At 38.6% G+C, this 14,463-nt stretch overlaps 1 protein-coding gene across 3 annotated transcripts in view; it reads right to left on the bottom strand.

The window, feature by feature from the left end:
* Positions 1-594: 594 nt before the first annotated feature.
* The window catches only part of LOC140492218 (clathrin interactor 1-like), a 177,475-nt gene continuing 163,606 nt past the window's right edge, over positions 595-14,463 (bottom strand). For all 3 annotated transcript variants that reach the window (XM_072591121.1, XM_072591120.1, XM_072591122.1), the window contains 3 exons: positions 11,971-12,239; positions 10,452-10,662; positions 595-2,238 (listed from right to left, as the gene is read on the bottom strand). In XM_072591121.1, the coding sequence (XP_072447222.1) occupies positions 1,871-2,238; positions 10,452-10,662; positions 11,971-12,239 (848 nt within the window). In that variant the 3' untranslated portion in view covers positions 595-1,870. The remainder of the gene's footprint in view (positions 2,239-10,451; positions 10,663-11,970; positions 12,240-14,463) is intronic.

The following is a 14,463-nucleotide window of genomic DNA, read 5'->3' as shown; positions in this document are numbered from 1 at the left end:
CAACTTTAATATTAAACCTGGGAGAGTAAAAATGACAGCAAAAAAAACTCTTCCCTGAAATTCACTGTATGCATTAAACTATGAACTTTGCATCACTGATTTTTCAACCCCCAGGTTGTACCTTACTATGAAATGTTGTCACCTTATACAAGGAAATCATTTACGAGAATACACCGAAAAAAGTTTTAAAACTACTGAAGCGCACATTGATTATTTTGATGTAACTGAACATGAAAGCTTTTATTCTTTGATTCCAATTCAAACATAGTGAATTGTTGAATGATTAAAAAGTGCAGACTGCTAATTACATACTCTCATTTCTTATTTAGGAAACAAATCACTTTTCATTACACTTTACTTGAAACACAGTCATTTATGCCTAATTATAAATGTTGTAAATGGGAGATTTGGCAAGGTTTAGAGTAGGTCAAGGCATCTTACCTCCTTTAAATTTAGAGTGGCGAGAGCCTTTTGTTGGAAAAGGGACAAATGCAAAGTCATTAAGACAATGTGAATTATTCAGTGAAAAATTTACTACCACAATGTTTTGTGACTTTGGTTAAATAATCAATGTCAGATAAAGGGCACAAAAGATGGTTTTAATAACAGATTTTAATGAATAGTTTGCTGTAATACAGAACAGGTCATGAGTACAATTGAAACACATTTTTCCCCCTCTGGCTTGTTGCAAAGAAAATCACTATAACAGGGCTTGACTGCAAATGTCTCTTAGTGAAGTTTCAATCCAACAAGCAGATAACATGGCTTTAACATTACAGAACACTGTCAGGATTCACCAGTCATCAAGGCAAAAAATGTTCAAAAACCAGAAATGACAGCGTACATGTTTTTGGAAGAAATGAAAATCTTTTCACCCGCACAACCTTCAAAATCAGAGTAAGTTTAGCATGAATGCTTATTTCTGAAGAGAGCAGAGGAATGTTGGATATTGCACACAGACAGAGTTTGTTCAGCTTGGGGGAGGAAAGAAGAGGCCATACCTGACCATGTATGGTTGTTTGCATGTACAAAATATTCAGATTAAGGTAACTGGTGACCTGTCCACTCACAGATGAGATACCCTTCCCTTTACCTCAAATCACAAAGCCCCACTGCTGACCAGGGAAAAAAAGCTGATATTTGCATTTCAGCAGACTAAAGATATTAAAAGAATGAGAAAATTGAGGGAAAGAATAAAAGCTACAATTACTACCATTTATTATTAATAATAAAGACATTTTCATGATAAGATTTCTCTATTGAAACTGGAATATGTCAAACTATTTACATTCCAGTAATCGGGTTTTTTTTGGTACCTTGAAGTCCTTTTAATAGTTTTGCATTCATTTGTTAGATAAAGGATTATATACACAAACTGATTATCACATTGCTGGAGACTGATTGTGTCCAGGTAAAGAGGTAAAGAACCAACAAAATTTTTAATGATTATATTCTGGATTTTAATTATGTTCTTGGGATTCTGACTTAAAGGCCATTACAATAGGTACAAAAATTATTTTTGATATGAAGTGTTTCTCCCAACCCATGTAATCCTCCCTGTCCTGTGATTTTTCAGTAAGAGTTAAAATTTGTCAACATTTAAAAAGGCTTTCAGGTGTATCTCACAAACAAGATGCCAATGTAAAGGATTTTACTTGAAGAACCTCTGTTAGGAAACAGACATACACATTCAATAGCACAGATCTTGCCAATTACCAGATCGCTCCTCAATACAAAATATGCCATATTCTTCACAAAACTTGTTCTTATAGCTATAAAAATTTAAGACAACCTATCTTCATGTGTTTCAAGTACTATTTTGTGCAGCCTTCACACCTTCATCTAAATTAATGGAGTCTTTCCAGCCTTCTCATTTACTAAAGTTGGCAAAATTGGCAAAGGCATCTTGCTTGGATTGCACCATTGCAGGTGTCATGTTAGCATTGAGACCCATGGCAGGAACACCCATCCCCATGGAACCTGTTATGGCCATGCCAGTTGGAGCCATTCCCATGTTCATTCCCATCATTCCTTGGTTCATCACACTATTCTGAGGCATGCCCATAGGATTCATCCCTATGGCATTAGTCCCCATCATGTTTGGCATCCCCATGCCAACTGGCACACTGCCAGTCAAAGGAGATGTTCCTGGAAGTCGTGGAGGCACCATGCTGGTTGGGGAGTTAATAGACACGGCTGAGAAGCTTTGAGCCACAAGGTTCACTGGTTGCTGTGTGCCTGCAAAGGAGAAAATAATGTAAGTTGAATATTTCTCCTCCTTTTAAAACCCTTCCTATATTTTGCTGCATCTCTGCCTCCATGTCATAGAAAAAACATCAGCATCACGTTTTTGAGGTTGTGGTCAGATATTAATGGTGGGGTATTTTTTACTTGCTATTTATCAGCACAAACCTGGATGTTATCCAGATCCATTGCAAGACATAAATTGCTTTGGTTTCTGAGGAGCTGTGATTGGTCTTACAATTATCAATGAACATCCTACTTCTGGTTTTAAAATAGAGGCATAACTGGGCCCAGAGCACTGCCTGGAGAAACTCTTGCACCATCTGTTTCATCGCTTTGACAAATGGGTAGTAAACACAACCTTTACAGAATATTCAATATGGTCAGTACAAATTGTAATTCACAGACATGCCCAGATTTGATGAAAATGGTGATTCTAGAAAACATGGAATGATACTGGAATATGACAAATTATCTTTGGAATGACATTCAACATGTCATATTGACTCTTGGTGTTGAACTAAAAGATCATTAAAGCAATGGGAATGGCGAGAAAAATTGTCAATTTAGTTTCATAGGAACATTAGTGCTTATGATATCTCTAGATTGTTTTGAACTTTTACTCCCAGGACCATGGATTAAAAGATTCCAACTGCTATACTCTGGATGCTGCTGCAGAAACTCTGAACAGGTTACAACGAGCGCGCTATTCTAATCAAAGATAGATAGTGCTTACTAAATGAGAGAGAGAATTGGGAACAAAATGTTACCAATTTATCATCAAGAATTCAAGGATTCAAGAATTATGGACATGACACCAGACATGATCTGGAAAAAAATCGACCTCATCCATTCAGTTTCCACCTAGATCACTTTGAATTTATATGTCCTTAAAATTGGACAGAGGGAAACATCAAAAATAGATCTGAGCAGAGATTAAAATAGTCTGTTGAATCAGTGGTGGAAGGCAGGTATAAGACGACCAAAGCATGTTGATGTAATCTAGTTTAATTTTAAAGCATTTTAAAATTTTAAAGGTCATTATTTTAGTTATATTGTAAACTACATCCAAATATGAAATGATAATAGCTATGTAAATGTGTCCCTTTGAAATTGTCATTTATTGTCAGTGGTTAAACTGCAACAGCTCCATGATGACTGTAAATTAGTACTAAGTTTACATAGGAAACTTCCATTGTAAACTTGCAAGCAACAGTTTACTAGGAGTGTAAACAAAGATAAGGTTTTGAATACAGATAATCAACTACAAATAGAAATAAACTAATCAAAATTTAAATCCTTAACAAGTAGAATGCTTTAACCAACTAGTTTGTCTTCTCCTGCCAGAATTCTTTCCTCCTTCCTAGGGGCAGTGGTTCTTAGCTGACTACATACACCAGCATTGCCTGCCTTTAAATCAGAGAATACTTACTGAAGTGGCTTAATTCAAATCCATACAATTACACACGAGCAGACTATGCATGGATTTAATTACAACTAAGCTGAAATAAAGTCCGCATATATGTGCTCCCAGTGGATCTGCTCATTCTCAATTCCCAGAGGTGTAACCGTACCAGATTCTTCTTTCATCCCCGATATCTGGGTTTTTGTGACAACTGTGGCACCCTCTAAAAACCAATCATGTTGAAACTGGCTAACTCAACATCAGTTAAAACTGAAGTCCATGATCTTCCCAGTTTGCAGCTGTAATGCTGGACACCATGCCTTAATCAGTCTGTGGATGGAACCTTAATAATTATTTTGATTATATGCATAAGCTTCCCCCTTTCAACTGAATTCCCCAATGCTAAACTCATGGATGAAAATAGAGTTTTCTTCCATGGTAAGCATCTGAATTATTCTTGGAGCAATTAATGCCCCTGGATAACTGAAATAAAAAAGGTAAGTTTAATTATTTTACATCCAATTGCTAATTAACATCCAGGCAAGTCTATCTCTTTAAATGGGTTAATTCCCTCTGCTTCCTTGGTCCCCAAGGATACCACCTCAATGGGAACCCCATTGACTGAGCAGATTCAGTTCAAGCAGCACTGAAAAGCATAGCCAGTGGGAACTAGAGAATCTTAAATAATCTTTTAGTAGGGGTTCAGGAATCTTCCTGCTCAGTGATCTGAAACCATATTGTAAGAATATTAGCTCCCTGTTTGAACTGTAGCTGACACTGCTCATAATTGAGAATGAATCCCAGCACTTGAACTGTTGGCTTCAGGGCTGTGAAGACAGATCATACACACATAGCTGCGAGGAATCAATTTTCATGGTACAGATATCTATGAAACTGCATGCTGCAAACTCACTTTGCAAAAATTTGGCTACTGAAAAGCTAACAGTTTAGAACTTTTCATCCAATCCACAAAGCAACAGCTCTATAATCCAGACAAATGTGTATACACACTTATAATTGTATTTACCGCACAGAAACAGGCCACTTGGCCCAGGTGGGTATTGCCACAGTTTACACTTCAAACAAGATTCCTCCCACCTTTTTTTAAAATTCTCAGAACAAGTTAAAAGTCCTTCCTCTCTCATACAGTTATATCACCTCAGCCGTTTTATGTGGTAGTCTTAATTGCAGTTTAATTTGGAAAAGATCTAAAAGGCATCAAGCTGTGGCTCAGTGCTTAGCAATGCTGCCTCTCAGTGCTAAGAACCTACGCTTGATTCCAGTCTTGGGTGATTATGTGGAGTTTGCACATTGTTCCTGTGCCTGTATGGGATCCTGCTGGGTGCTCCAGTTTCCTCACATAGCCCAAAGATGTGCAGGTTAGGTGGACTGGCCATGCTAAATTGTGTGGTGTCCAGGCATGTGCAGGTTAGGTTAACCTTGGTAATTGTGGGATTACAGGGATAGTGTAGGGGTCTGGTTGTGATGCCCTTAGGATTGGTGCAGACTTGATGGGTCCCACAGCGTTCCTTCCACACTTTAGGGATTCTATGATTCTAATTCGGAATAGATCCACATCTAGATGGAATGAGATACAAATAAGGGATGGACACTTTCAGTTAGATGAATGCCACTTCTCCAAAGGATTACAGTCAAATTTGTATTCAGTGCCCCATTAGTTGTGAGTAATAACTGAACTCCTAATCAGCTTATCAAACTCCTTTACTGAAGTAATTTCCTCTTTCCAACCACTTCGTGTTGAATTTTCTTTTAAATTCCCTATAGGACTTATTAGTGACTTGTATCTATGACCTGTATGTTGGACACTCAATCACAGGAAATATTGCCTCTGTGATTATGTTATTGAATCCTTCACAGCTTAGATATTTGAAATTTTATCGAGTTTCTCCACTGCAGCTGATATCTGCATCATCATGGTGATAAACAGGCCACTGTTTATATTTAAGGAGGGAATACTTTGATAGCTCTGCGGCCCAAATACCTCAACACTTTCACGAATGTTCATAAACTGCTGCAATACAATTCCAAGGGCGAGACAAGTTACATGCATGGAGATGATGTTTCCTCTGATTGTGAATCTAGAATCAGGGGTCTCAGTCTCAGGATATAGGGTAGGCCATTCAGGACTGAGATTAGGAAATGTTTCATCATTCAGAGGATGGTCAACCTGTGGAGGCCAGATCACTGAGTATTTTCAAGAATTATATATTAATATATGTTTTAAATATTGAAGGCATCAAGGGACTATGGCGAGAAAGTGAGAACATGGTGAACCTTTTCCCCCAAATAATTGAGAGAATAAAAACTTTAGTGATACTGCTCCAAGTTATATTTTGCAACATTCCTAATCATATTTTTTTTTCCAACTATTTTCAAGGTAGGATATCCCAAAAATGTCTGGTGCTGACTAGCCCACGAGTTGATTCAGCCAAGCCATCCCAGAGATGGAACTTGTATGTTGAAGGGGAGCTCCATGTTACTAAACTGTGGTTGTTTCCTCAGCACCCCAGCTAAGACTAAGTTTTGCATCAGTGGAATGGGGGCGGCATAATACTGAGGAGGAAATAAGTGCCTGAAAATTTAAACACAGCACCCAAATCTACCAACACCAGACAATTGCAGATCACTAGCTGCATTAAAGAGCAAGCACTAACTTTCTGACCTTGACGGGTCAGAACAGCAAAACAATACCAGCAGTATCTCTCACTTACGTTCTGGAAAATACTTATATTCCAAGAGTGGAAATACTAACAGTTTCAAGTTCCCTTGTCAATGGATTTGTAACGGTGTTGTAAACAGAGAGCAGCTCTTGTTCCCTGATTAAAGCAATTATTTCAAACAATTCATTATCCCCCTTAGGTACTGGCAGCTCTGGAGACCAATTCAGAACCAAGCATTTGTGCCACTAGATTAACAACACATCACTGATATGCTGACAAAACAATTCTGTGTTCCCAGGTTTTAAGAGGATTTAGTGAAATAGGAGGAGGATTTCTTCAGGCTACTCAGCATTTAGCTTTCTACATGCACTGTGATGAGAGAGGTTTTTAAATGGACATATTTATTTGGCACCTTTCAAGTAATAGAAAGACTAGGCTCTTCAGAGGCAGTATGAAACGAAACTTGATACTGAGCTACATAAAATGGTGTTGGAGCAGATGACCAGAAATTTGGTCAGAGGTAAACTTTTAAGGAGTGCCCTGAATGAGAAAGAGGGATAAAGAAGCAAATGGAGATAACTGTAGCTCTCAGGAGGCCAGAATTAGGTGGTTAGATATCTCAGAAGGTTGGAGACTAAGTCAGACTATAAGTAGGATTTAAAAAGAACGAGAATTTTGAAAACTGAACTGTTTAATTGGGAGCCTGTTTGGAGCGGTTAACACAGGAGGCTGAGTAAATGTCATTTGGCAAGATATTTGGATGACCTCAAGTTTACACTGAGCAGCGAATGGGAGACTAGCCAGGAATAGCTTAGAATATTCAAGAAAAGAAAGAATGGATGGGAGATGGACAATGTCAGAAATAGGCTTTCATAGTTAGTGATGGATGTGATTCACCTCTGGATCAAATGACATCAATATTGCAAACAGCTTCAACAGCTGCTGCAATTTCAAGAGTAGGGGAAAATAAGGGAAGGGAAAGAGAGAGAGAAAGAGAGAGAGGGAGAAAATCATTGGTGACTGAGTGAGATTTACATAAAGGACTGAAAATAATGTCTTCAGTCTTTCCACAGTTCACTAAATCCTTTTAGAATGATTGTCAGAGAGAATTCTATCCAGAAAGTGTAACCACAGTCTGTGTACACTAGGTGATGTCCACACATGATCACTCACCACAGATCAATAATTTTATTGTGGAACGTGCTTCTCTTTTTGGAAAATTATGTACAATTGATAGCATCTACAAAGGTATCCCAGCCAATAATGCATCTTGACTGTTACAATGCCAACGTTCATAGTTGGACCAAGGGGCTGAGGTCTACCACTGAATTCAATGAGAAAGAGAGAAGTCTGCTCAGCTGATCTGGGCCAGACATTACACTTGAAGGAAGAGTGTCAAGAATTTTAAAATCCCTGGTGTCCTGTGGTAACAGAATTAAATATTCCACTTGGCTTGTTTCAGGTCAACTCCCCAACAGGCAATTACAAGAGAATTAAATGGGGTGCAAAAGAAGCACTATATACAATTTATTAATTGTTATAATTAGAGCCCAATTGGGATCCCAACACTAGGTTTCTGTTTTTGCATTTTTAGAAATAATTAATTTATCTACTTACGAAAACCAAAATAAAAACAAAAATCAGGACACAATTTGCATCACCTCTGGCAAGCCAAACTTCAATTATGTTTACCCAGTAGCTTACACCAACATCTTAATTCAAAGATGTCTCAAATCACTTCACAGAACAAATTATTTTTAAGGTACAGTATCTGCATTGTGGACAACACATTGACAGAATCCATAGATGTTGCTAAACCTGCTCACAGTTTCTCCAGCAATTTTTGTTTTGTTGTTTCAGTGACAGAACAGTTTAGCTTTTATAGATAACAACACCATGTTAATCTAAGAAACAAGTCCAAGCAGCCAAGTCCATCCAGTTAACAAGGCAACCTGTGCAATGTTTTCCCACTTGCAAACTGTTCCAACTCCAGAAAGCAGCAAATAAATGTAGTAAACATGGACAATTCAGCAAACACTCTGCAGAATTCCCTTCCAGTTTCTCATGGCAATTAAACAAAGTTCTAGGGGTCCATAGTGACCCAATACTACTTGCGATCATAGCTAACCAGCATATTGCCCTCCATTGCCAGAAGTTTGTTTTCTGCAATTTGTCAAGATCATTTCAAACCGTAGTCCATCATTTGCCATTACTCCCTGACAAATACTTTGATATGGGTTGACTTTCTGTGGTAGTTTGTCGTGTAAATGGAGTCCGGGGATGGAAGGTTGGCTCCCATGCCACAAAGACCCTTTGCACCCTGGTAATGATCTCCAACCTCTTCCGTTAGGCAGAAAACACAGATGCGTGAACACACGCATCAGTAAGTTCAGGGACAGCTACTTGCAGGCCATATTAAGATTACTGAATGGACTGTCTAGCCTCAAATAATGCTGATCTTGCTAACATTGATCTCTCTTGTACATTGTGCAATATCACCTGTATGCCTCCATCTAAACCTTTTGTTCTGTACCTCATGGCTTGCTATGATCCGCTCGTAAACAAAGCTTTTCATTGCTCTTCAGTACATGTGACAGGAAATAAATACAGAATATGCAAGATTTCATACACAAGTGGCATTTCCTTCCATGATATGACCCATCAAGCTTGATTTCCAATGAACAACATGGACTGTACCTGTAGATTTTAATGTTTCACATCTGGTACAGAATTCCTTCAAGTAGCATAGCTACATTGAGATCCTTGTCATAATATTGATTGTGTGAAATGATATGCGACTTTCTAAACAAGTGCTCTGGAACCATACCAGAGATCATGGAAAATGCAACTTTCAACTTGAAACACGACATCAGGTTATAGTCCAACAGGTTTATTTGAAATCACCAGCTTTCGGACTGCTGCTCCTTCACCTGGCCTCACTTCACCCGACAAAGGAGCAGTGCTCCGAAAGCTTGTGATTTCAAAGAAACTTGTTGGACTATAAACTGGTGCCGTGCGACATCTGACTTTGCCCACCTCAGTCCAACACTGGCACCTCCACATTATAAAACAAGTCAGACAGGGAAGAAAAAAGGGAACTGTTTGAATGTCACTTCATTTACTATGATGAGGTGTTACTGTATCACACTGGCAGAAGAAAGTCTTCAACTGCAACGAAAAACTGGCAGTGTGGTAAATCTCCCCTACCAAACAAGAACTATAAACATGGACCCAACAACAAATGAGGGAATGGTGTGGGATTAAATAAGAGGGCAGAGTCTGTTGAAATCAAAAAGCTTAATTCTCAACTTTAAAAGGTGCAATAATAAGATTAAAAGGAGAATATGCAATGTAAACTAAGTGCTAATTCTAAAAGGTAGTGCAAAAACAGAGAGACAGTTGTATGTATACAAAGCTTTCAAAATAGGTGAAGTCAAGAAGTGTTTTATAACAAGTATGTTGGAGTTTTGATTTCATGAAACAGAGGTAGAAGGTACAAAAGCAAGAAAATAATGCTAAAACATTTAAAAACATTGGTTAGCCCTCAGTTGAAGCAGTGTTCTCAATTCTGGGCACCACACTAGGGATGTTAAGGCCTTAGGAGGTGAAACAAAAGATTTAATAGCATGGTTCAAGGCATAAAGTACTGCAGTTAAACTGAGAGACTGCAAAACCTGGTAGCATTCTTTGAGTAGAGAAAGTTAAAAGGAGACTGAATAGAAGTTTTAAAAGTCAGAAAGGGTTTTGGGTGGTTCCCACGCTGGAGGATCATTGTCAAGAGGACATGATTTTGGTGATTATCAATTGGATCAGAGCTAACATGATACATTGCTTCATGAAGTGTGGTAACCTGGAATGCCTTGGCTGAAAGTGTTTTCAAAGGAGAGTTTACAGCAACTTTCAAAGAGAGAGATAAATATTTGAAAGAAAAATATGCTGCTCTGGGGGACAGAGTATGATCTATGGGACCTACTTCAAGCACAACAGTTGACTATGTCTTAACATTACAACAGTAACTATAACAATGGTTAGAAAATAGCCAAAGAAAGCAGACATTGTGAAGAGTGTTACATAAATGTAAGCCATTCCTTCTTTGCTTCCATCATTCTAAGTGTATTTACCTTGTTGCTGCATCATGGTGTTAAGTGATGGTTGCTGGGGTTTGGGAGGTTGCATGCCAGGTGTCAGAAAGTCTAGACTGATGTTAACACTTGGGTCTGACCAAGTTGAAGGCAAAGATGGCTTGGCTACTTTCTGGTTGTCTTGCATATTCTGTGAAGGTACAGCACCAGCAGTAGGCCTTGACAAAGGTGTGGACAACATCGGCAAAGGCTAAAAGAGAAACAACAGTTTGGTAATTAAGACAATACATTCAAAACTAGATGACACTGGAATTTTCTTCCTGTTTTCCCTTCTCACTTTCTTCCCCTAGGTCCATCATCTCTGTTTCAAGGTAATGAACCATACAGATTATGTTAATTTTGGTTATGGATTCAGTGAAGTGATCTAGCAGTTTTGCTGCTTCAATTAACCTCAGCAGGATCCCACTTCTCAATCCTGTCCAGAGACATGTGCCTGATCAGATTTGTGCACAGATTCTGACCAAGAACAATTTTCTTCTGGTTCCAAGGTGTCCACTGTCAAATCATTTGCTGACACTCATTGCATAAGCACATGATAACTGATAGTGGTACAAGGCAAGCAGCCTATATGAAAGGAGGAGAAAGAAAAAGAAAACAAGCTAGGTATTGTCAAATAGACAAAAGTAAAATTTAATGGTTACATCTATTATTAAAGTCTTCACAGTGAGACATTAGATTATAGGATGTGGTTTCACGTCTTCTAATTGGCCTTTGGAACATTTTCCACAGAACTGTTCACTTTCCTTCTTCATTCACAAAATGTTCCTCTTGCCTTTAGAAACCTAACTTTTCCACTAAGGATCTACATGGGATATTCATCTACATTAATATATTGAGAAAATTATGCATTAGTACCCAGTACTAAATAGCCATTCTTCAAACATTACAATAAGCAAAGAACCGGTTTAATTCTATGTATTATATAGTATTTCATGCATAACCTCAATCACTAAAAGGCACCTTAGAACGGTCATGTTGTTTCTAATATTGTACAGCATTTGCAGGGCTGAATGGGAATCTATCAACAATCAAATGTTGTATTAATGCTGCACACAATTACTACACACCTGAGCTGATAAGTGCTTGAGCAACCCACTATATTCATGATTGCTTATTCACAAATTCCAGTGCTTCAGCATGAGTCAGTATACACCTATAAATCTAATGCTGCTAAACATACCATCCTGTGTGTCATTAAGTGTCCGGATACAAAATATTCTCTTCCGCAGATTACTCGCTTTCAGCATGTGTTTTCACTTGACATTGCTCCTTTATTTTTCCTGTCTTCTAAATATCTGGAATTTCTCACAACTCAAACTTAACAAGCTGAAAATTGTAATTCTCCAGAATCCAAATGACAGCACTTCAAGCAGAGATGCAACTAACACACTCCTGAGCTAAAGTCTGTAATATTTCATATTCAACAAAAAATCAGGTTTGGACATTTGAGCTCTAATCTATACACATTACAAACTCCTGGTCACAAACTTGCACTCACCTGGGATCTGGATAAGGACATACTGGTACCAGTGTTAGAAATGGTGTTGGAAGCTGACATAGCAAAGTTCATGCTCTGGGATGAGGTCATGGTCGACTGAAAACCAGGCATTAGATCAAACAGATTGGTGGCAGGTGCAGGAGCTGGAGCTTGGACAGGCTGCACAGTGTTGTAGAGGTCCCCTCCACTTGACATGACAGGCTGGTTGGATTGGGCTTGACTGAAGGCACTCCAGTCACCAAAATCAGAATTCCCACTTGTTGGTGTGCCTGCAAGCAAATGGATGATAATGAATGGAATGAGCAGTAACCATGAACCTGAAGCAAAGCAGATCAGATATACTCAGCTCCTATTCACGAGATTACATCTTCTAGAACTGTCTTCTTCACTTGCATATTTTCAACTTCAGCATTATGTCAACACAACAACGCTATTAAATAACATATAAGCCACATTTAGAAAGGTTTTATACTGGGGTTACAATTTACAAAGTTACTTTCCCCTCCCACAAATTTGGGGTGTAACAAGTAACTGGAAAAGCTCTCTCCATTTCAAAAGACAATAATTTCTATTTGCTGTCTAATTTGATGCAAAAAACAGAGAGAACAGTTATATTTTCTTGATTTGTCAATAAAAGGGTCAAGTTCCTCACTGACTTGTTGACCATTCACTGTAATGGTGAGCAAATGTTACACTTGCCAGAAATATTATTGTTCAGAGACATTAAAATAGAAGTCCATCTATTCTTGAAGAAATTAAAAATCTCATGTCAATATATAATGAGAAGTGAGCCCTTGCCATGTCCTAGCATTTCTTTCTCAACCAAGAACTGATGATGACTAGTCATCCATGTCTTTTCTGTTTGACAGTAATTGCTTTGCAAAACATAGCTGCCAAGCTGCCCCTATAACAATAGTTACAATGACAATAATTTACTGTACAGACAAAGTGGGCAGAAATGCTACAGTCATGCTAATGATACTATCTAATTACAAATTCTGATTAACAAAGAGTACAGAGAACAGGAGAAAAAACTGACAACAAAATATTCAATGTTGTTCACGTAAAATTGTATTTTGAGTGGGCTGGGATTAACATTATAATGATAAGTATCGGTGCTGTGTCCGCTACTTTTCATCATTTATATAAATGATTTGAATACGAACATAGGAGGTATAGTTTGCAGATGACACCAAAATTGGAGGTGTAGTGGACAATAAAAAAGGTTACCTCAGATTACATTGATCAGATGGGCCAATGTGCTGAGAAGTGGCAGATGGAGTTTAAATTAGATAAATGAGAGGTGCTGTATTTTGGAAAAGCAAATCAAAGCAGAATTTATAAACTTAATGCAAGGTCTTTGGGGGGGGGGGGGGGGGGCGGTTGCTGAACAGGTAGATAGGATAGTGAAGAAGGCGTTTGGTATGCTTTCCTTTACTGGTCAGAGAATTAAGTATAGGAGTTGGGAGGTCAAGTTGCAGCTGTACAGGACATTGGTTAGGCCACTTTTGGAATAGTGTGTACAATTCTGGTCCCCTTCCTATTGGAAGGATGTTGTGAAACTTGAAACAGTTCAGAAAAGATTTACAAGAATGTTGCCAGGGTTCAAAGATTTGAGCTATAGGGAGAGGCTGCTTTCCCTGGAGAATTGAAAGCTGGGGAGTGACCTTATAGAGGTTTATAAAATCATGAGGGGCACAGATAGGATAAATAGACAAAGTATTTTCCCTGGGGTCGGGGAGTCCAGAACTGGAGGTGTAGTTTTAGGTTGGGGGGCGGGGCGGGGGGGGGGGGGGGGGGGGGGGGGGGGGGGAGAAGATATAAAAAGGGACCTACGGGACAACGTTTTCACGCAGGGTATGGAATGAGCTACCAGAGGAAGTGGTAAAGGCTGATACAATTGCAACATTTAAAAGCCATCTGGATGGGTATATGAATAGGAAGGGTTTACAGGGATATGGGCAAAGTACTCGCAAATGGGACTAGATTAGGTTGGGATATCTGGTCAGCATTGACGAGTTGGGGACCGAAGGGTCTGTTTCCATGCTACACATCTCTATGACTAATGACACAAACTGTTCCTATTAATATTATTACGCAAGGCACTTAATGTCTCTGCAACAGCAATAAACAGAACTAGTTGGCCTAGAGGGTTTGATTTACATACAACTCCCAGGGTTCATTAAGACAGTCAGCAAAGTAGCAAACTGACACATCCAATTTCAAATAAATACAACTAACTTATGTTTAAATAAGTTGTATCTTTTGTTAGTCATTTTGCTTTCGATCCCAAGACCTTGCCATCATGAAACAGCAGGTTAAACTACTGTTCAATTAACAGCTGCAGAAAGGGCACACCTTAGCTTTAGCTAAATGGGTGAATAGTTAAGGGGACAGACAGTAAATTAATCAAAACTGAAAAAACAGCATCTGCTATCCATCATAATTTCCTGGTGGTGTATTTCAGATGAATCTGAATCCCTACAATTATCT

The sequence above is a fragment of the Chiloscyllium punctatum genome, chromosome 20 (genome assembly GCF_047496795.1).
Source record: "Chiloscyllium punctatum isolate Juve2018m chromosome 20, sChiPun1.3, whole genome shotgun sequence".
NCBI lineage: Eukaryota > Metazoa > Chordata > Chondrichthyes > Orectolobiformes > Hemiscylliidae > Chiloscyllium > Chiloscyllium punctatum.
The sequence above is the reverse complement of the archived record's forward strand: the minus strand, read 5'-3'. Positions and strand labels throughout refer to the sequence as shown.